The 21,656-nt window shown below is 43.9% G+C and overlaps 1 protein-coding gene across 1 annotated transcript in view; it reads right to left on the bottom strand.

Annotated features, from left to right (window-relative positions):
- Window positions 1-1,741: 1,741 nt before the first annotated feature.
- Window positions 1,742-21,656, bottom strand: part of ZBTB37 (zinc finger and BTB domain containing 37) — a 36,284-nt gene continuing 16,369 nt past the window's right edge. Inside the window, exon 4 of the mRNA XM_048860327.2 lies at window positions 1,742-21,520. Coding sequence (XP_048716284.1) covers window positions 21,032-21,520 — 489 coding nt within the window. The 3' untranslated portion in view covers window positions 1,742-21,031. The remainder of the gene's footprint in view (window positions 21,521-21,656) is intronic.

Genomic DNA, 21,656 nt, shown 5'->3' with positions numbered 1-21,656 from the left:
TCTTTAATCATCTATTCTCCACCTTCTATCTCTTCTATGACTGTGTCAAACCATTCGGCTCCCTCACTTCCATAACCTGGTCCCTGGCTTGACTTGCCCTCTAAGGGCAGGGAACAAGTGGTGAAATCCACCAAGTGACTTATAATGCTGTTTTGCTAGCCATACCACTATGGTGAGGATCTTAAAGCACTTAAGAATCAGCTTCCTATGAGACACATGTATACCCATTTTACAGCAGGGAAGGCTCGAGACTACATTCAACATTTTCACACTGGCCACTGATTTTTGGGTTACAGCCTGAGAATGCTGTAGGCCTGATTTTTAGAAGTGCTGGGCGCTCAAACGCCAGCGTGAGGTGAGGATGAGCAGCTCCTTTGAAAATCAGCCCCAATCGCAAGTTGAGCACCTAAAATCAGTGGCCGCTGTTCAAAGCGTTGTCTGTAACTTATCCAACGGCAGTGGCTGAGCTGGAATTAGAAGCCAGATCTCCTGAGGCCCATTCCTAGGCCTTATCCCTTCACTGGTTAAGGAGGGTACAAGAACAAGCAAGTACTGGATCCAGTTTTCAGGGCAGGGCTTCCATATCACTTGCACGTGCGAACAGTGGAGCTTTAGGGGCAGCAACTAGGTTCCTGGAGTTCAAATAGATGCAGATGGAGGCCCTAGTTTTGTAGGGGTGGCCTTTGGGTGAGGGTGTGGAAGAGTTGACTTCCATCTCACTTGTGGGCTGCGAAGAAGAATTGGTTAATCCAGCCTAGGAGTGTGGGTGCCAGATGAGGGGGCTGTATGTTAGGAAAAATTCCTCAGGTGCTGGCCAAAGGCTATTTTCCCTCTGATTCAGTGTTTTCTGGGAGGCTCTCTGCAACTGAGCGCTTTCCCACTTGCTGTGGGAGAGTGGGCTATGCTGCCCTATCACTCCAGCCTGCAGCAAGATATTTGCTGCTGCTCCCCCTAGCTGCGGGAGGGGAAAATGCAGCCCCAGCAAGACTGCTGTGTTCTCTGCAGAGGCTGTCCGGCTGCAAAAGGAACAGAGGAATCCTGGTTCAGAATGGCCTTTTCAGGCTTGATACCTATAAGAAGGGACTCAAAATGGCCATCAAAAGGTCACCTCTACTGCCTCTGAATCTCTAGGAGGGAGAAATCAAACGGGGGAATTTGGGGAGACTGAAGATGTTACAATCTGAATAGGTTTCAGACTGGTAGCCGTGTTAGTCTGTGTCAGCAGAAAGAACAAGGAGTACTTGTGGCACCTTAGAGACTAACAAATTTATTTGAGCATAAGCTTTCATGGGCTAAAGCCCACTTCATCAGATGCAAATAGATTGGTCTCGTTATGGCAACCCCCATTTTTTTTCATGTTCTCTGTGTGTGTGTGTGTGTGTCTCTCTCCCTCCCTCCTGTATTTTCCACTACATGCATCTGATGGAGTGACTGTAGCCCACGAAAGCTTATGCTCAAATAAATGTTAGTCTCTAAGATGCCACAAGTACTCCTCATTCTTTCTGCGATCTGAGTAGTTGTCAGTCTGCTGTGTGACTGAGGGTGGCAGAGAGAAACCAAGTGGGTCTTGAGCTTAGATGCGGGGGGGAGGACTGACCAATGAAAGACTAGGGACAAGGTGGCCCAGGGCCTGCTCCAGCCACAGGAGAGCTTGTTTGAATGGCATGTTACTAGTTTGTGTAAAGAACAGATTGAATGAACGGTAGCACTGTAACAGACTAGTCAGCTCTAAGAAAACCAGTGAGTATTAAACCATTTAATTTTCAAACCACTCACATGCATAATGTTCTTTTACAGTGTTAAAAGAAAGAAGAAAATGCAATTTGTTTTTAATACAAACAGAATTTCAAGTATACATTTATAGAATTTTCAAAGATTCCTAACCAAGTTGCTACGTTTTCATTCACATTGTTTTTAAAGCTGTATGCTGAGAGCTTTTTCTAAACTGATTTAAATGTTTTGTACAATTGTTTATCTTCCCCCTTATGCCTCAAACCCTGGTCCTCTTGCTTCCCTTCCCTGTCAGCACCATCAACAATCAGTGTAGGCTACCAGCCAGCCCTCACTAAGTGCTGGTGTGTGCCTGGATCACTGAGAGGAAAGGAAGGTGAGAGGACCAGCTTGGGAGAAGCTTGTAAAATCATTTAAGACCAGTTCTGATCTTACCAAATTACACATAGCAGGGCCCCACTTCAACCTACTGCAGACTCAGTGTGAACGTCACCTTTTTAAAATAAGGACTCTAACAATGCCCCACGCCAAAAAAAAAAAAAAATTAAAGAAGTTAGTATACCACGAAACTTCTTACCTGTGAAAAAAGTCTCAAGGGTTAGGACAGGTGTCATACACCAACTTTAGCTTCATAGGTCAGCATTTTAAAGAGATGTCCCAATTATTATATTTTTGGTTACTCTAAACATGAGGCAAAAGCAGGGTCCATGTGAGACATGAATAACATTTGGACTTTAAAACCACAGAACTGACTAGGGCCCCATCTATACTAAAACCCCAGTAACAGCTCTGTCGTGGCTCAGTCCTGTTATAACAGAGTTAAGCCTGGGGCATGTTGATGGTCCATCTGCTGTAAGATAACTGGTGTAACTTCTGACCTATTATAAATGGGTGTTAAAACACACTCTACAGCTGAGGGCAATTTTTTTTAGGCTCACTTATAAAAGCATTCACACAGATCAATTTGTGCCCATTCAGAGAATGCTACTGCTGTGCAGAGTTACAACCACTGTTGCTGTGGTGGGTAATCTCCTGGGTTTTTTAGTGTAGCCGGGGCCACAGTCTTGCACGAGGAGGGGATGCTGAGGTAGGAGGTAGAGCTGCATTTGCTTATGACGCTGCAGCAGGCAATGGCAGCAGCCAAAGGTTTAGCAACATCACTCCCTCCAAAACACTCTTGCTAAAACAATCCAGCTGCATGTACAAGTGGCTACAAAGCCAGCAACAGCCACACTCATTTTAAGATTTAAAGTGCATTTTTTCAGGCATGGGGTTTTTCTTCCTTAATGTAACCTAGGTAAAGTGCTGTTCTCATTTGAAAAGGGACTTTGTAAAAATGGCACCTTTTTACATAGCGGGTCTGTTTCTCCCCTGTCTATTCAGAGTCAGATCTGCTGCCTAGTGACTAGAATAAGGTATTTATTGCTTTTCGCATCTGTCAGCTCTGCACCAACAACTCTTCAGGAGAGGGAGGGAGCTGGAGTCTTCCCCTACTGTAATAGGATTGTTAACTTCCTGGAGCTGGAACTGAGTTAAGTCCAGTCTTACAGGTTTAACATGGGCCTTTGGCCTTCATTATTAGAGCATGAACAAGCCAGAAAGCACCCAGCTTTACTTTCAGAACTGAAAGGTAGTTTGTAGGGCTGGCTGTCAGAAAAAAGATCTGGCTTGTAACCCAAAGCTGGAGTCGGTTAGAATGAACACCCAACCCCAGATGCCATTTTCACAGAGTCACTTAACAGAGCAGACCTGCATTTTAAAAACACAGGTGGGGCAAAATTAAATCTGTGTTCTACATCTGTGGTTCTCAACCTATGGTCTGTGGCCCCCTGGGGGGGCCACAGACTATGTCTAAGGGGTCTACAGAAGACTTTGAACAGCATAAAACTACATGTACAGATAATGGATTCCCAAAGGGGTCCACATCTCCATTTGGAATTTTTTAGGGGTCTGCAAATGAAAAAAGTTTGAGAACCACTGTTCTACATAAAAGCTTTGTAAATAGCAACATGTGTAGCATGGCAACCTCAGCACTCAGACAGAGGGAGGTAGTTACTGTCCTGTACATCTTCTGCAGCGTGATGCAACTCAGTGGATGGAGTGATTGCTTCAGAAAACAACCACCACAAAAACTGTTTTCTCTGTTGTTTTTCTAAGGACAAAGTTACCCCAGTTCTTTTCTATTGAAAACATATTCAATCCTCCCCATCTAAGGGGTTTCTGTATTTTAGAAATTGATTGTCAGTTTAGTATATTATGAATCAAATTTGATTAGCAAATTGCAATAAAAAGCCACTTATAGTAAGTTTAAATTACTTTAGTAACTAAATGCTCCATTCTCCTTGGGAACGCACCCATTCATCACTCTGCATGGGTCGAGATTGCTCAGTCAGAGCTATTCTTCCTCAGTGTTACCATGCGACTGCATAGGACAACATTTGATGCAAGACGCAAGGTTACCGGACACATTTACAAAGGAAAAAAAAAAAAAAAGCCAGTAGCCCCATAGCCTGAGGCTGAGGCTCACATTCACAGCCTTGTGTAGAAAAGAGGGGGTGAGGTTGGGAAATGGGAGATTTGGTCAAGAGAAAGTGGGGGAAGAGAGCCCTCCATGGGGACAATTCCAGATTGAATACAGGCTGAGATGCCAAAGCAGGGGGGGGGAACCTGGGCCTTGTTTTCACTCTTCCCCCACAAAGCGCTGTTTAGAATAGCTTGCTTTCAATTTCAATAAAAATCGCTCCTACCTTGTTTCCTTCTCTTGTCACTCATCTTACGCACAGCCCAAGGTGAGGAATCACAGTACAATTGGAACACTCAGGGACAGAACCAACACATCCTACTCTTGCTAACTCATGTTTTAAAAAAGGCTGTGGGCAAGTCCATACGTCCCCGTTTTCCTCCAAGAGAAAGGTTGATTCTCATATTGTGTTGCCCAGTCTAAAAATCAATCAGCAACTTTACACACACAAGCATAAAAGAAACAAATTATAATTGAGAGGAGAAAACACTTCCCCGTTCAATTTAAAAACACTTCCCTGATTCAGTTGTCCTGCTGAAGCTGTAGCCCCAGAATCCTTTGCAAGTCATGTGGTGCCAAGGGAGGTGACTCAAAGCCAAAGGGAATGCTTCTTCGGTAAGTGGCATTGTACGATTATTGCATAACTCCGCTCTCTATGCCACTCAGCTGATTTTCAGCTCAGACATACTGCTTTCCCTACAGGCAGAGAACCCCCCACATGGATGTTCCTAATGCTTAGGAAGAACAGAAGTGCATCACACCAAAAATCTAGCTCCACTGTGGCAGATACGAGACAAATTGTGCCCTAAGCCTGTATTTTGAGTGTAACCAGACAGCACACTATGTTAACTGAATCCTACCACTGCATTTTAACAGAGTAAGCCTGTGATGTGAGTCACCATGAACTTTAGGGTGCTTCAAATTTATATTGCAGCAGACTTGAAAGGGTTCTGGGGGGAGAGGAGAGGATTCCTCAGCAGAAAGAGAGAGTACTGGAATGTTTCAAACCTTTTTGTGAACTCTTTTTGTGAAAGCTCAATGAGCATTTCCTTGTCAACACTTTGTTAATGTGAAGCTTACATAATATCTGGCTTCAAATACAAACTGGACTTGGCTCTTGCCAATCACTCCCACCCCATTAAGTGTGGTAGGTGTGTTCACATACTGATTTGCAGGATATAAAACTATTAAATAAAAGCTTCACAGTAACCCAGAGAGCTCCCGTATATGTGAAAACCCTAAGGGGTATAGCATCATGGGAGGCACAAAGTCCCATTTGTACTGAATGCCCTAGACATCTAAATAAAAACAGGCTCCCCATCCCCACCCATCTGCTGGCTTTATGCACCTCACAATGTACAATTTTTACTAAGCAGAACAAAAACTTAGGAACTGCTGCAGTGACATGATCAGATTAAAAAAAAAAAACACTATCAAAAACGGTCTTTGTCCAAGGTAGGTTTTTAAACTTTTTCAGATTTAATAATTTAAAATTTACCTTTCCCCATTTATACCATTATTTTCTGTATTTCACTACGATTGCCTGAAACTAGACTGGCCCGTTTCACTTTTTTTTAAATCCATTTCACAGTTTCTCGTGCTCCGTTCAATGGTGGTGTATGAAATCCAAACCCAACAGGGAAGGTTTAAATAAATACATTTCCCTACAATACAAAAATAATGAAAATACGTATTCATGGGGGAGGGGGGGTCTGAGTTTTTCAAGAAGGGTTTATACAAAGCAAGCTAAATCAGGGGCTTAATAAACCTGACAGTGCCCATGGAAAAATAATGCAGAGGTTTGTTTTTTTATTCCTGCCTTAGATGACTATTCATGAAATCAGAATATGTAAAATTGAACAAGGAAGTTGCACAGCAGTGTTTAAAGATACCTGAATATGTTTCAAAAGTGTTACTGATATGAATAGGACAGCCTCTTGGGAGAGGTCAACACAGCCTGGTTTATTTGTAAACCAGGGAAAATTAGAGCCGCAATCTGACACAGGAAGCAGCAGATTTCTATGGCACGTTTTAGGTAAGAAATGTAATTTCATGGACGTACACATCCATCACTGATTATTCAAAAGATAGAGAGCTAAGGCAAGACTTTCAAAGGCACATTCGCCACTTGCCCCGAGGGAATTAGTCACATTTTAAAGTGGTGCATGGGCCTGGAAACTCCTTGATATTCCACTACACTTCACTTTGTCTTCACTTCAGTGCTGACGCAATCCTTTCAGTTATTCTCCCATTTAAACTCAGATTATCAATTTCTTATAGAGGCTGTAGTATTTAAATTTCAGAGAAAGGGATTTTTAGTAACTTAGGGGAATCTGGATGCTTAACTGCCATTAATGATAATGCCTCAGGCACCACTGACAATTTCAGCCAGGGATTGAAACACCTCTAAGGACAAAGCCTGCTGCACCTGATTCAGCCACACAGCACAAATTTTAAAACGCTTGCCATCACTTCCTGACCTTGACTAGAAAAATTAAGTGAAGTATTACAGCAACTCCCGCAGCTGCACTGGTGGGAGCAATGGTATCAGCACTGGTATAGCCAGGGTTCAGGCACCTTGCCCATCATGCATGACACAGTGGTCAAGAGGTCAGAAATGCCTCTGCCAGTGGCTTAACATTGCTGCAGCTGCAGATTGCTGGTTGTTGCTGAAAAACAGTACATGTATTATTAGGATAGAGACACTGTTGGGTGCTGCTAAATGAACCTAGGCTTTTAATTTGCTCCCCCCCTTTGCACAACATCTGAAACATGCTAGAGACAAACAGTTCTTTCCCATCAAGCTTTGCAGGTGCATTTCATTCCCATTCTCTCCAATGCTTCTTGCTGGCTACTGCCAGAAACAGGCAAAGCAACACTTACACTGAAACACCACCAGAAACAACTGTGGAACTAACTCCTTGTCTTGGCCCAGCCGGCTCCTCTCCCCAAGTTTTGTCATTATCATGCCACCAAACCAACCTTACTTTCCACTTTATTTCTGTTTACACTTTGCAGACATCCTCTTACTGCTTACCCAGTGGCCCTGGTTCAGAAGAATTCCGGTACGAGAGCCAGGTGGACACGTCAGTCAGACAGATCCATCACTTTTGCAGCAAAGTGCTGCCTCCAATCAGCTTGTGTAAATGCTCAGCGTTTTTAAACACTATACACATGGGTCTGCAACACGCTCCTCCCAGTGCCAAAACAGGCTCTGCATGCTATGCAGAGAGATGCAGGAAGCACAGCTCTTAACATGATCCTGTTTTTCCCTTTGAAGGCCATAAGAGTACACATCCCAATTACCCATCCACCAACTACATAAAGCACAAAGCTTTAAAACTGGGACTCAAACACGGCCTGCTCACGTTAATAACAGCACAACGGTGTTTGGGATCCGTCAACAGTGAAAGGACATTTCCCATTTGCACAAGGCAACAGGCCTTTGCCAGGTGGGAATTTGCACCTGCCTGTAGGATTTGTGACTGCTTAGCAACAGAGACATACTGCAAGAGAAAAAGCGGGCTCATGAGCACCAGCAGCAAACTGAGCCATGCACTGCATACGCTAAACGATCAGTTTGTTATCAGACGGAGTGAAGGCATTGTTTGCTAATGCTGCTCTAGCCACACACTCTTCTCTCCCTTGCAAGGCTTGGACTACCTTGGCAAAGCCTGACATTCCAGTAGGGGATGCTGGTCTGAGTCCAATAACTTCTCTTCCCTCTCATCTCTGTCCCCACCCCTGGCTTGACTTGCTATTTCACCATCACCTAACACACCCTCTAGTGGACGCTGGGAAGCTATGGTTTGCAATACAGTCAAGCGGCCTCTACCCTGTTTAGTGTATTATTGCTTTATAAATGCAGGAGTAGGTGCCTATTCCAAATGCTGGGCTCCCTGGCCTTATTTAATTTCATAACAAAGTTTAAAGGCTCCTTTTCCCAATGCCAAATAATTGCTTACCAGTGGATAAAACACAACAAACCACAAAACAGCTCCAGCCTGAACTCCCCCACAGCTGGAGTTGTGGGTGGAGGGGAGGGGGAGAGGCGGGTCTTGTACTATGCCCTGAAGGTTTACAGAACTGGACTCTGGCAGGCTGGGAGGAGCATGAATTTCAAATTTGACCTCCTCCCAGAGAACACCATGCTAGCAAGTCCCTGCCCATCTAGCACAGGGGTTCTCAAACTTTTGTACTGATGACCCCTCTCACATGGCAAGCCTCTGAGTGCAAACCCCCCTTACAAATTAAGAACACTTTTTAATATATTTAACACCATTATAAATGCTGGAGGCAAAACGGGGTTTTGGGTGGAGGCTGACAGCTCGTGACCCCCCATGTAATAACCTCAGCTTGAGGAAGTCCCTACCCACAGTTTGAGAACCCCCTGATCTAGAGGAAGGGGGTTTGGCTCACTGCACTCTCAGCTGTGGCCCTATGGCATAAAAAGAGAGGTGGTCTCTCAGATAGGACTTCACTGTGCCATATCCACAATTTAGGCTGGGACAATCAGCCTTAGTGAACGGAACAGTTGTGCACGGAGCTTTTTACGAGAGTCACCAATGCCAGAAGCTCCGCATTAATGACTTTCCTGGTCTGGGGGTGGGTGAGTTCAATATTTATTACTGCTTCAGCTGCCTTGAAGGGGACATACATGAACTGTGATACGTTGATTCAAGGACGGTACCTAGATTCTTGGTTACTGTAGGGGCTGCCATAAGTGCTTGTAGTGCATTGTCCCCTGAAATGCTATTGTATCATTTCCTACATATCTGATTCGCTGTGAATATCACCACAAATATCCATAGGCATCTGATACCAAAGAGGACCTAGGGAGAAATTATTGTTAGTCTCTCCTTAGTGGCAGAAACATACAAATTGCTGAGCTACAACAGGGCTTTAGCCCTCTCTACAGAGAGACCAATAGGCCCTGCACTGAAAGTGCATACATAGGGCTATATTTTCACACACACAAAAGGCTCTAAAGTTACACCAACAAAAAGTGTGTGGACGTGCAAATAGGTAAAGGCTCAGGCAAACAAACATAAAATGGGTAACTGTGCAGTTACTTGTGTGTGCAAAAGCGTATTTTATTGGCATACCATAAGGGCTTTTTAGAAACGTTTAGACTTAAAAATTGATTTAGACACTTGAAATGGAAGCCCTGGAACAATGAGACACCGGGCCCATTAAGGATTTGTAAATGGAACTCTCCAGCCATCTTCTCCTTCACAGATGTCTAAATGGTAGTGTGTAGAGCAGCCCATTTCACCATGTGGAAACTGAACCAGTTGACTATATAGAATATAGTGACTGGCATTTGGGGCCGACCCTGAATGACTACCGTCTTGCTAACAGTGGATTTTGGTCATCATTTGCAATGATCACAATAAAAGACAAAGGAAAATGTCTTTTTCTGGGGTTGAGTTCTGTGATGACTGCTCTGGTCCCTCTAGTAATTCCATTCTCACAGCATCTCTGCTCAGTTTTTAGGCAGTCGCCTCCTGATTAAACTGAACACGTACAGTAGCTTTAATTTCAACCACTGCACTGGAGCCATTAACCCTCTTGACCACACTGTAGCAATGGAAACCCTCATGCAAAAAGAGTTTCACAGGGATTTAATAATTAGAAGACAGGGTTTAGTATCTGCCCATGGTGAGAAGTGCTTGTCTACTCTGATAACTGGGCTGGGTCCGGTTCTCTTTGAAAAATAGCAATTTTCTGATCAGTCTGGGACTCTGTGGCAGAGAAACCAACACAGGGGGCTTCACCAGGCTCCAAGAAATCCATGCTGGTGGCCAGACAATTCATCCAACAGGCTGGGCTGCAGAACCAACCAACCAACCAAAACATGTTTGCTCCTGACATCAAAGGTAGCAGAATCTGTAGTCAGCCATCTACACTGGAGAGACACACTACAGCCCAAGTACTCATGCAACAGGTGGCCAGTCACAATGAAAACTTTTGAGGAAAAGCTAATTGCCATGTTAAATGTTAGGCCATAGTCAGCAAGCTTCACTATTTGATGTCCCCACTCCGTCTCTGGTATATGCTGACTCTCCTCACACAGCTGCAGTCCCTTAACCTCTCTCCCCACATTTTAGAACATGCCCCTTACTTGTAACACTGATATCAGCCTGCCGTAGAGACCCACTTAGAGAAGGGTACTAAATGATATTAACTATAAACAGAAAGTGCAAAAACGTCATTGTACTGGAAAAAAGTCTGGTTTTTGCACCCAAATTTCCAGGACAAGCATTAAAGCTGTAAATCAACGTGGCACATTCACAGTAAATGCTTTTATGCAATCAAGATGGTCACAGCTGACGTGGACGCAGTGCCATAAATATTAATTTACAAAAATTTAATCTCCAGACCACCCACCAAAACCTTTGCCTGGAGTATCTTTACTAACTCACTGTGCAATCAGGGTGGGGGTTTATAGCTGATTTAGATTAGTGTAATTTTAAATTTATTCTGCCCATTTCCAAGAGGGAAAAAAAGGGCTATTTTCTTGTTAATAAAAATGACATGATTTAAAACTATTTTAGCACCAATACAAATAGAAGTACCATATACACCCTATTTGTCCATTTGTTCAACGATTCTTTTCTGCCCCACTGGGATATTTGTTCTTAGGTGCGTGTCCTCCCAGGATCCTATATTCCTTCCCTTTAACTGGTGTATTACAGTGGCTCCTGCTAAAGACAACTGCACTTAGGAGTTCACTAGTGCAGTGGTTCTCAACCTGTGGTCCATGGACTATGTCGAAGGGCTCTGCAAAAGACTTGGCCTGAAATCTGGCTGAACAGAATTCAACATACGTTCATACAATAGATTTCCAAAGGCATCTGTACCCCCATTTGAAATTTTTTAGGGGTCTGCAAATGAAAAAAGGCCGAGAACCACTGCACTCGTATGTCCATTATAACCTCAGAAGGGATGCAGGCTGACTGCAAGCTGAGGTTTACCATGGGAAGCCTTGGCCTAAAGGAATTTTTTCCCTCACAAAACTGACGTATGACAAAGCTCCTTGGGCAGGGACTATGTCTTCCTATGTGTTTGTACAGTGTCTAGCACAATGCAACAACCAGTAATTGCAGAATAGTACCCAGCAGTCACCGTCAGAAACTGGTTAACTTAAATCTTTTTGTATTTGCCAGATATGAACAGGAGAGCCTTCCCATACTCTTCACTGTCTATAGGAGTCTCTGGAATCAGTAAATGCAAACTGGACTGGACTGGACTAGCTGGCAGAGATTGCCTGAAACACCCCATCTTGCTAACAGGCATTGATTATCTTGGGGAATGGACAGTGAGTTCTGCTAACTTATAGAAGTAGGTGGCTCATTACCCCACTGGATACAAGGGAAGAGAGAGAAGCTTTCTAGAAGGAGGCAATCTAGGGTGTGGGCTGAGTAATGCAGTGGGAGGAACACTATGAGCAGCCAAGCCCGGAGAGAAGCTATGTATGTTATAGTTAATTTCTGTGGTAATAAAACAGAACCCTGTGAGGGGAGTGAGTTTGGACTCTATACCGTGTGTGGACTGTGTTTGTGAGTAAACTGGGAAAGACACCTGCTCACATAGAGCAAACACCATTCTGTATTCATTCCCCCTGCCCCCCACTTCTGCTGAAGTCGTACAAGTATAGTGAGATCAGAGGGCTCTCTCTCCAGTGAGTGACACAAAAACAATCAGCTGGAAGCCTGAATTCCCAGTCCTACCAAGTAAAAACACGTCTAAATTACAGTGACGAATGACCTACTATTGTAAAAAGAGTATATGTTTCAGAATATGCTCCGAAATTATCTGAATGCAACAAAACCTTAGCGCTAACAGAAGCCATGCCAGCACCATGCAGTTTCTTGGATCAATGTATTCTTAACAAGTAACCCTCTGATTCACCAGCTAGGGCTTTGTCTACACACTGCCGCAATGTGCATTAGAGGGGTGTGAATTCTAAAGCACACCAAAGGTGTTGTATGCTAACTGGCCCGCATGGGCCCTGCTGGCATGCACTCAAAGTACCCTCGTCCACCTTAACATAGTACTGCTTGTAATTATAAATAATTATTCCCTTCCATGGTGGTGCATTTTAGAATTCACTCTCCTCTACTGTACATGGCCGCACCATGTAAACCAGCCCTTAGTTTTAGCAGGGAACTGGACACAAATGCTGCAATACTTCTTGTAGGACCCATCTGCATTACAGATGAAATAGTCAGGAGAATAGTCACATTATAGTGCAGACAATGCTTTACCTCTGTTCCATACCAGGCTAAAGCCCTGACTCAGCTATACTGGTGGCATAGGTGATCTCTTAAGGAGTGTTACAGGCTGAGAATGCACATGTATGCGACTGCTGTTTTATACTCAAGGTAGGTTAATAACCACTTCTCTGCAATCTAACAGCCATTTCATTACTGGCCAATCACAGCGGCAGTAACTAATGTTCTACTGTGGCTACAAGAGAGTCAAAATGTATGGACAGATGCAATTTGCTTTGCTAATGTCATTGCTTGTCACTCTCCCTTTCCCACCATGCCGAACAGGGATTTGTCAATAGCCAGTAGACCTAAAGGGTGCTGCTGTCAGATGCAAAAGAAAAGCAGCTCATTCCAATGCACAGAAGACCTACCAAATAGGCGAAGCCATAATACTGAGAGCCATCAGTCCCGATGCCACCTCTCTGATCTCATCGTGAGAGCTTTCTGGTTAGCCACCACAGTAAGACACGTGCCTCTTCTGAAGCGGCTGTGAAACCCTCTTTAGGGACTGGTAGCTGCCAGGGGTGTGGATTGTAATGGGGTAATCTGTCCCATCTAATTAGACACTAACCGTACAAGCCACACTTTGAAAAACTCTGACACTAGGGAAGATACCAGAGAAACCAGTAAGAGATTCAAAAGGAGAAAGCTTGTTTCTCCAAAAATATAAACTACTTTGGAAGAGAAAAAAACAATTTAGAAATTTCTTTTTTAATCCATTCCCTTCACCACCCAGTCTCAAAGGTTTCAAGGTTAAAATTCCTAAGAGATTCACCAACACTGGGTCTCAAGTCAGAAATATGGATGTAAATAAGACATCTAAGAACTGCTCAGAATCATCCCCTACAAGTGCCCTTCTGCTGCCAAGATGTGTCATCTAGCAATCTGTAGTTCGTGACCAGATTAAAATTAAAATTTGATTAGAATATTGCAGCCCATCTTAATATTGAAAGGCTTATACACCCCTAATGATAGCTGTAGTAAGAAAAATTCTGCTTTCTTCACCCAAGGCTTCTTTTCTCCCCACCATAATATATATCATCCATTCCTGGGGCATACAAGATACCAAAGTGCTGGATGGTGACATTGATGATACAGCTGAATCACAGACTGACTGACTTTTATGAACAAGAACAAAATAAATTAAAGGAAACAGTAGTAACTTCTTCACAGTTTGGAGGCGGAGAACACAGCAAGACACCTGAAACCTTAGACTCCCCAGGAATAGGAAGTAAAATAAAGCAATGAAGATTCTGGCTAGGAATATTTTGAGTTTACATCAGGAGTTAAGACTGAAGATTCGTGCCAGAAGCAGAGATCTTACCTGCCATGGAGAAGTGGTACAAACCACATCAGACCCTTTGCTGTCAATGGGGCAAATTCTGGTCCCATCAAAGTCAATGGCAAGATTTCCAGTGACGTCAATGGGACCAGATTCAGCACAATGACACTAAAACAATAGGTCCCAGCCATTCTCCCTCAGTAATATTCAGGGATAAGAAGATTCTTGTGAAGCTAACTCAACCCTTGGTATGGAAGACGTACATTCCCAGTCAGACTCCCACTCAACCATGCAAATTTCACTGCCTAGTTCTCTAGATCAGAGGTTGCCAAACATTTTTGCTGAGCCCCCCTTTGTAGATTCATGTCCCATGCTCACCCCTCCATAACTGTGGAGAGGGGGAGGATCAGGGAAGGGGTGGGGGCTCAGCAGTCACAGGGGAACTGGGTTGGCTGGCTGGCTCCCATTGGTGCTGGGGCAGAGCAGGGTATCATTATTGCCAGGGTGCAGCCTTTTGCTCCCTGCTCACAGAATCCCTGCTGGCCTCCCCAGCAGAGGAGGATAACTGCTGGCTGCTGCAATCGAGGAGCAAGATGAGCAGGGAGCCTGGTCTTGGCTGCACAGAGCCCCAAATGCTTCCCCTGCTGAACACCCCCCCCCCTTGACCCTGGCTTTTGAGCATGGCCCCATCATGTCTTCGCGCCCCCATTAACCTTATGGTGCCCCTCCCCGGGGGACATGCCCCACAGTTTGGAAACCTTTGCTCTAGACCTTCCGTCCTTTTCTAGCTAGCATCCGTAATACTTCAGATCCACCTTCCCAAACTCCAGGCTCTGTATCTCCCGTTATGCTTGTAAAAAAGCTACATTTTCAAAGACAGCCTTTTTAGTATGCACTTCGTTGGTCATTCACGTGCAACAATGCGCCCACGTAACTAGAGATGGGAGGACTCTTTTGGCCAAAATCTATCACCCACTTAAAATGGGTTGTTTCCCGCCCCCCCTAGATTTACAACAGTTTGAGGTTCCAGTTCCCCTGGCTGTGACACAACATGAGCTCTGGACTGCTGCCTTTTTAAAAACCAACCTATTCTATTCCCCAAACAGCCCTAAAAGGCCTGACACTGATTGCGGTCAAACAACAGCCTGTAGTGTTTGCATAGTACTAGCTTCCATTTGGTCACAAATAAATATAGTTTTATATAAAAATTTCCCTTGAATCACAATGGCTTAAATAATAAACATTTTTTGCTAGCTCTAGAGCCTTTCCTTGAGGATCTTAAAGCGCTTTACAACCATCAATGAGTTATGCCTCACAACATGTATTCCACCCCAATGAGTATCAGTATCTCCATTTCAATGAAGGGAAACTCAGGTATAGAGACTTGCCCAATGACACATAGCCCATCAGTAGCACAGCTGTTCAAAGAGCCCAGATTTTCTGACTTCAGACCTCAAGCTTTAGCCACTACAGAACATCCTCTCGTGAAAGAGAGAATTAAGGGAAATATTTTTCTCTGACAAACCTGAATTACACAAAACCCCAAACTAAAAGCTCAAACAATTTGAGGTTCCACAAAGCAGCATTCCTTTGGCTTCTCCTATCCCCAAAACATTTCTCCAAAAGCAAAGCAAAGCAGCCTGAGAATGGAAATCGTCTGCATGCTCTAATCGTACCTCTAAATTAGTCAGGCACCACTATGTGCAAAACAGCAGATTTTTATAAAGTTTTAACTAATAGGTTTTCTGGGTGCTAATTTTTGCTGTTAATTAAAATGCATGACTCAAAGTATCCATTTTATGGGCTAATTTGCACTGTAAACTGCATCTTCCAGATAATTTTTCATCTGCTTCTGCAGTAGCACATAAAAGTTAAGGCCCGAATCCTCCAAATGGATCTGTATGGACAGATCCCCATTAAAGTCAAAGGGGTTCCACACAAGTGCAAGGGTCTGTTCTCTTAGTTCATTTGCAGGATTGAGGCCACATTTTTAAGTAAATTTATTACTGGTGAAAGTTGAGGCACTGACAGCACTGGAAAGTGAGGTCATTTGGGTGTCACAGGATAGATACAGAACAAGCGGTAGAAGAGAGAGCTTTTCCCAGTCAATTTGTTTCAACCCTGGTCTGGAAGGACCATGTGTGGGATTACACATGTCCTGGCTCTATGCTCATTAAATCCACGATCATCTCTTCGCTAAGACTTTCAGAAAGACTGCCAATTAGTTCCAAACGTATTTCCTGCACTGAATAACTGTCAGATGGTAACAAAGTTTAGTCACTACCTGTCTCCCTGGGATTTAAACCAGTGATCTAGAAGTGAAATTATCCATATTCCATTTCTAGTTCATCATCCAGGCCTTTGAAAACTGAATTCTACAAAAGGTGGCTTGAAAAATTTACTAACAACCTGACTAGACAGAGGACTAAACATACTGACCAGGGTATGGAAAATGATCAGTGGGTGCAATAACCTGATGATAGGCCCAGAGACTCATACGAAAGATAAGTAGGGGCTTCCCCCCCTAGCTCAACTGCTTGGATTCTTATCAGGTTGCTATCCCTGGATCCTGGTAGGAGGCTCTATGTTTTGTATCAGCCTCTGGCTAGAGATACAAATAAATGTTGTACAGACATCCACCCTTCTCTAGCGGTCTGTGGGGAAAGAGAAGCCGCTCTCTTTTCCCTTCCTGCAGCCCCAGAGCCTCATGGCTGCTGCAAGAGTGTGGGGAAGAGTTTGCCCTTCCCCAGCCTTCTGGCAAGGAGGATCAAAAGGAGGAGTTTAGCTTTCCTAAAAAGCAGCAGCACAATATTGACACGATTCTTGGTTTTTCCACAGCTATTCACAGAAAACCCAGTGGCAGCAGCGAAACTGCCCAGAGTGGCATTAATTACACGCTGCTCCTACTTGGCAAAGCTATGGCCAGCAGTGAGGGGACCAGAGCTTTCTGCAGACTCAGGGAAACGCCTGCATCAGTTCACATTTGGAAGGTTATCTTTGCAACCATCAAGAACTAGAAACTTTCCCCCCCCCCATTACAGAAAAACAATATTCTCCAGAAATTGATGATCCATGTTCCTCTCTTGGCAGGGGCACATAGGCAAGTGGGATTTTAAGCCCTGGTTCTGAAGCTCTAACAGACATATTAATTACAGAAGTATTAATATATGACAGAGCTCTTCTCTACACATGCCCCTTCAAATCAGAGTTGAAATCACAGTTTAGCAAAGGTGAAAAGTTGCAGTTACACACTGAAATGCAAAGCCAGATCCCCAGCCAATCCGGGATATGTCTATACTAGAAAAATATGTCCCTTTCCCCACCCCCCCAACATCAGTGGAGCTGCAACAAAGGTATAATTGCCAATGTACACCGGCCTAAGGTTTTTATCACTATGTCATGAAAAACTGCTCAAAGCAGCTGCACCCTTGCTGAAAAATGAGTAGTATTTTTTCTATTGTAGGCAAGACACCAGTCATTTCTATTCTCCCATCTTGGCCTCATTTTCACTAGAAAACTGAACCATTAGTGATGATAATTTCAGAAACAGCCCCATCTGACCTGGTTCTCAAATTGCTAGCATAGATAGCTTTCAGCATTATTACAGAAAGCACTAGAGACACCAGGATCTCCACACACACAAATATACACACATACACATTCAGTAAATGTACAAAAAGAGTATTAATGATCCCCACTCCCATACTTTACACTTACCCTAGCTACAAGCTATAAACTTTACCTCAACGAGGCCTAGGCAAGAATATTGGCTCTTTCACATGCAATCAGAAATGGTTGTTTGTACAACCGCAAGTGCTGCACAACACAAAAAATTCTTTCACAAGCTTTATTATTGTTCATTTTTTAGACTAGCCTAGGCTAATAGTAAAAAACAATTTCACGGCTCTTGCCAGGCCAATTAAGAGGAGTGAATCAGCAAGCAAGGAGGTGCTGACATTATCCAAGATTACTAGGATCTCCTCTGTTCACAGTATCAATACAGTAAAAACCTGTTCAAGAAACTCATAGCCATGTCATACGGACAAGGCATTCAGTATTTCATTTCAGCCCTTCATCACTTAATGAATTTGTTGCCATCGGCTTCGGAGAAATTTTGCTTGTATAGCAGTTACTGCACCTTCACCCTTCTCTTCCCAGCAAGCTCAGTAGGGAAACTTTCCTACTATATATATATACATACACATGTATATAAATAATTTTATGTTTTACAGTTGGTAGTATTTTAAAAGTTAAATTTTAAACACTTAAAATTTTGTAGGTAACTAAAAGTATTTTCTGATGCTCTCTAGTGCGAACAGGATAGTTTGGGGTTTTTTTTTGGTAAGTTCAACAGCTATGACTAACGCAGCATATTCTGTGCATCCCATTTCCCCTCTGGCCTTGATTCTGGAGAAATCCACACTAACAACCACCTCTCTCCTTTCTTCTGTGGCCGCTTTCAAACACTCTTAAGGTTTCCGGTCCTATTTTGTTTGACCTTCACTAGATTGCTGACTTTTGATGGTCCTGGGGGTGACTCATTAGAACAGCTTTCACTGTCTTATTCTGCCACTTGACAGGTGGTACGGCATCAATGTCTATGTTTTAAATACAGTAGAACCTCAGAGTTATGAACACCTTGGGAATGGAGGCTCTTCGTAACTCTGAAACGTTCGTAACTCTGAATAAAACATTATGGTGGTTCTTTCAAAAGTTTACAACTGAACATTGACTTAATATAGCTTTGAAACTTTACTAGGCAGAAAAAAAAATGCTGCTTTCCCTTTATTATTTTAGTAGTTTACATTTAACACAGTATTGTAGTTGCTTTTTCTTTTGTCTTTGCTGCTGCTTGATTGCGTACTTCCGGTTCCCAATGTGGTGTGTGGTTGACTGATCAGTTTGTAACTCTGGAGTTCATAACTCTGAGGTTCTACTGTAATCAACAGAACTGTACTTTGCAACTATCCTACCTCAGAACATCCCCAAAGCTTCCCTCTGAGAGAGCATCCTCATTGCATTCTATCATGGCACCACCAGATTCAAACTGTCTATTCCAATTCCTCTCCTTTACATTGCACGCAAAGAACCACACTACCATGGCCTTCGCTAGCTGGGAAAGAGGTGGAGGAGGCAGTGTGACCCTTATGTTACACAGGAGAGTGGATAATAATACTTTGCCCTTCTAGAGATTCTTCCATCCAAGCATGCTGTGAGGTAGGGAAGTAGTATTACCCCCATTTTACAGATAGGGAAACTGGCACAGGAAGGTTTGGTTTGCCCAGGGTTACACTGTAAGGTACATCTACACAGCAAAACACAAAATTCTGTAGCAACAAGTCTCAGAGCCTGCACAAAATTCTGTAGCAACAAGTCTCAGAGCCTGGGTCACCTGACTCGGACTTGCGTTGTGGGGGTAAAAACAGCAGTGTAGACGTTTGGGTTCGGGCTGGAGCCTGGGCTCCAAGACCCTCCCTCTCTGCCAGGTTTCAGAGCCCAGGCTCCAGCCTGAGCCCCAATGTCTACACTGCTATTTTTTAGCTCTGCAGCATGAGCCCTGCTAGCCTGAGTCAACTGACCAGGCTCTGAGACTCACTGCCACAGGTCTTTTTTTGCTATGGAGAAGTACCCCAAATCACTAGGAGGGAAAGGAATAAAAACTGAGGTCTCCTGTCTGCCAATTCTGTGCTAATGTTTACACTGTTTTTCAAACGCCTCCTTGCTCCTCCCACTAGCCTGATGTTCATCCTCCCCCATCACACACTATGTTCCCTCGGACCACAGGCTTCCTTCAGACACGCAGCCTCTCCTAATTCCAAGCTCCAAAAGCAGTAGGACCAGCAGTTCATTCCTATTTGCACTTACATACAACCCAGCATCAAAGTCAAAGCCAACTCTTCAACTATTGCATATTTTTAAAGACTTTTTAAAAGGACATCAAGACATTTGCTCTTTTGAACTTGCACCGATGTACCTATACTATTTTTTAATTTATAAACACATTTGCATGTGCAAACATGTCTGAGACGTGATGAAGGCATATCGCTCTGGGTTTGGTACACTTACCCTTCACTTCAGAGCTACCTGGAATATAATATGTGCAAGGGACAGAGTTACGATTACTGTAGGAGCAGCAACTTTGAATTTCCTGAACCATTATGAGGAGTTAATGTCAGGTTTTTTTTGCATTTGATTCATATAAACTTATCAAACTAGTACACGGAGACATAGTTAAAAACAACCCATGATAATTTCACTGGGATTGGACTGTTTCAATATACAGTATTGCTGTTATGTAAAACCAAGTGCAGGGAAAGCCAAAGATGACTTAGGTAGCCAGCCTCTCACTTGTCAATTCATCCAGACAAGAAATCTCTTCCTAACTCTTGGCAACATGTGAAGCACTGCAGTGTGCAGAAACTGGTCAGGAAGTTGAAATGCTCTGTGCTATTAATACTAGCACCAATAAGCGCACCCTGTCCCAAATCCCCTCCCCAAAAAATGTAGACGAATCTAATGCAAACCTCACAGCTGCTAATTTCACTTTCAGTAGCCTACGCTCTTCAGATTTTGCTGACCTCTAGAATACTGCTCAAAGGTTGCTGCCCGCTTTTAACAAGTGGGCAGAATGCCATATGCCTGGAAAGGGCAAGCAGAAAGCCCTAAAATAATGGTTTAATTAAAATTTTAAAAGAGACACACCAAAATAAGACAGGATAAATACACTCAGGTAGGGCAAGATCCACCAGGAGAGTGATATTTCTTTAACATGACAACTACCTGGGAAAAGGGGAGGGTAAGTGTTCCTTGCCCCTGCTACCCCATGTGATGGACCAGCAGCTGTTGCGAAGACAGACACCTGTGCACTGCACTCACTGAATTGGGGCCATTACAGCCAACCACCACCACAGAGACCGAGGTGCTGAGCCAAAATGCTGTCAAGAAATAAAACGACTGCTTCTCCTGGATCGCTACTGAATATATTAAAAACATTAAAAAATCCCGTCGATCCCTGAATCAGAAGTCGATTGACCCAGTTTTGTTTTTTCCCAAGGAGATGAGGAAAAGGGGAAAAGCTTTTAGCACTTTGTTTTTGTTAATCTTCTGTTTTGGCAACATCCCGTCCGGTGGTGGCATTGCACTGATTACAGTACCAGCCCGCCGTCTCGGTGCTGACTGCTTACAGCCAAACGGGAAGAGGGTCCTCCCCCACAACCCATTTCAATCTGGCCCGGTGGTGGACACAGATCCCTGTGCCGTCTCCCCTGCTACAACAGCTTCCTCCTGCGGGGGAGACTCTTCCTCGGCCTGCCCCCTGGAGGTGACGGTGGTCTCGGGAGAAATGCTGTGCGGCCCCTCCAGAGGCACACAGCCAGGGTGGTTTTTGCGAAAGTGTTGGTTGAGGATGGCCTGGAAGGGGAAGCTCTTGCCGCAAACGTGGCAATGAAAGGGCTTGTTGCCTGTGTGCTTGCGGATGTGATACTCCAGCTGATCCTTGCGGGTGTACTTTTTACCGCACATGCGGCAAACGAAGGGCGTGATGCCCATGTGAAGACGCATGTGCCGGTCCAGACTGCCTTTCTGGTTGAAGGATTTGGCACAGTAGATGCAGGTGAGCCGTGGGTTGTACCGGAACCACCGCTCAGACACTTCCTGTTCACGGAGATACTCAACATAACCGCTCACTCCAATCATGGCGGACTCCTCCACCTGGGCCAGACACATTGAAGACAGAAAAAGGAAGACAGTCAGCTAGAAAGAAACAGTATCTTTTTATTCCTCTCTTGAGCACCGATCCAGTCAAACACTTAAGTAAATGCCAAACCTTGAAGTCAATAGGACTACT

The sequence above is a fragment of the Caretta caretta genome, chromosome 8 (genome assembly GCF_965140235.1).
Source record: "Caretta caretta isolate rCarCar2 chromosome 8, rCarCar1.hap1, whole genome shotgun sequence".
Classification (NCBI taxonomy): domain Eukaryota; kingdom Metazoa; phylum Chordata; order Testudines; family Cheloniidae; genus Caretta; species Caretta caretta.
This window is presented reverse-complemented; position numbering and strand designations above follow the sequence as displayed.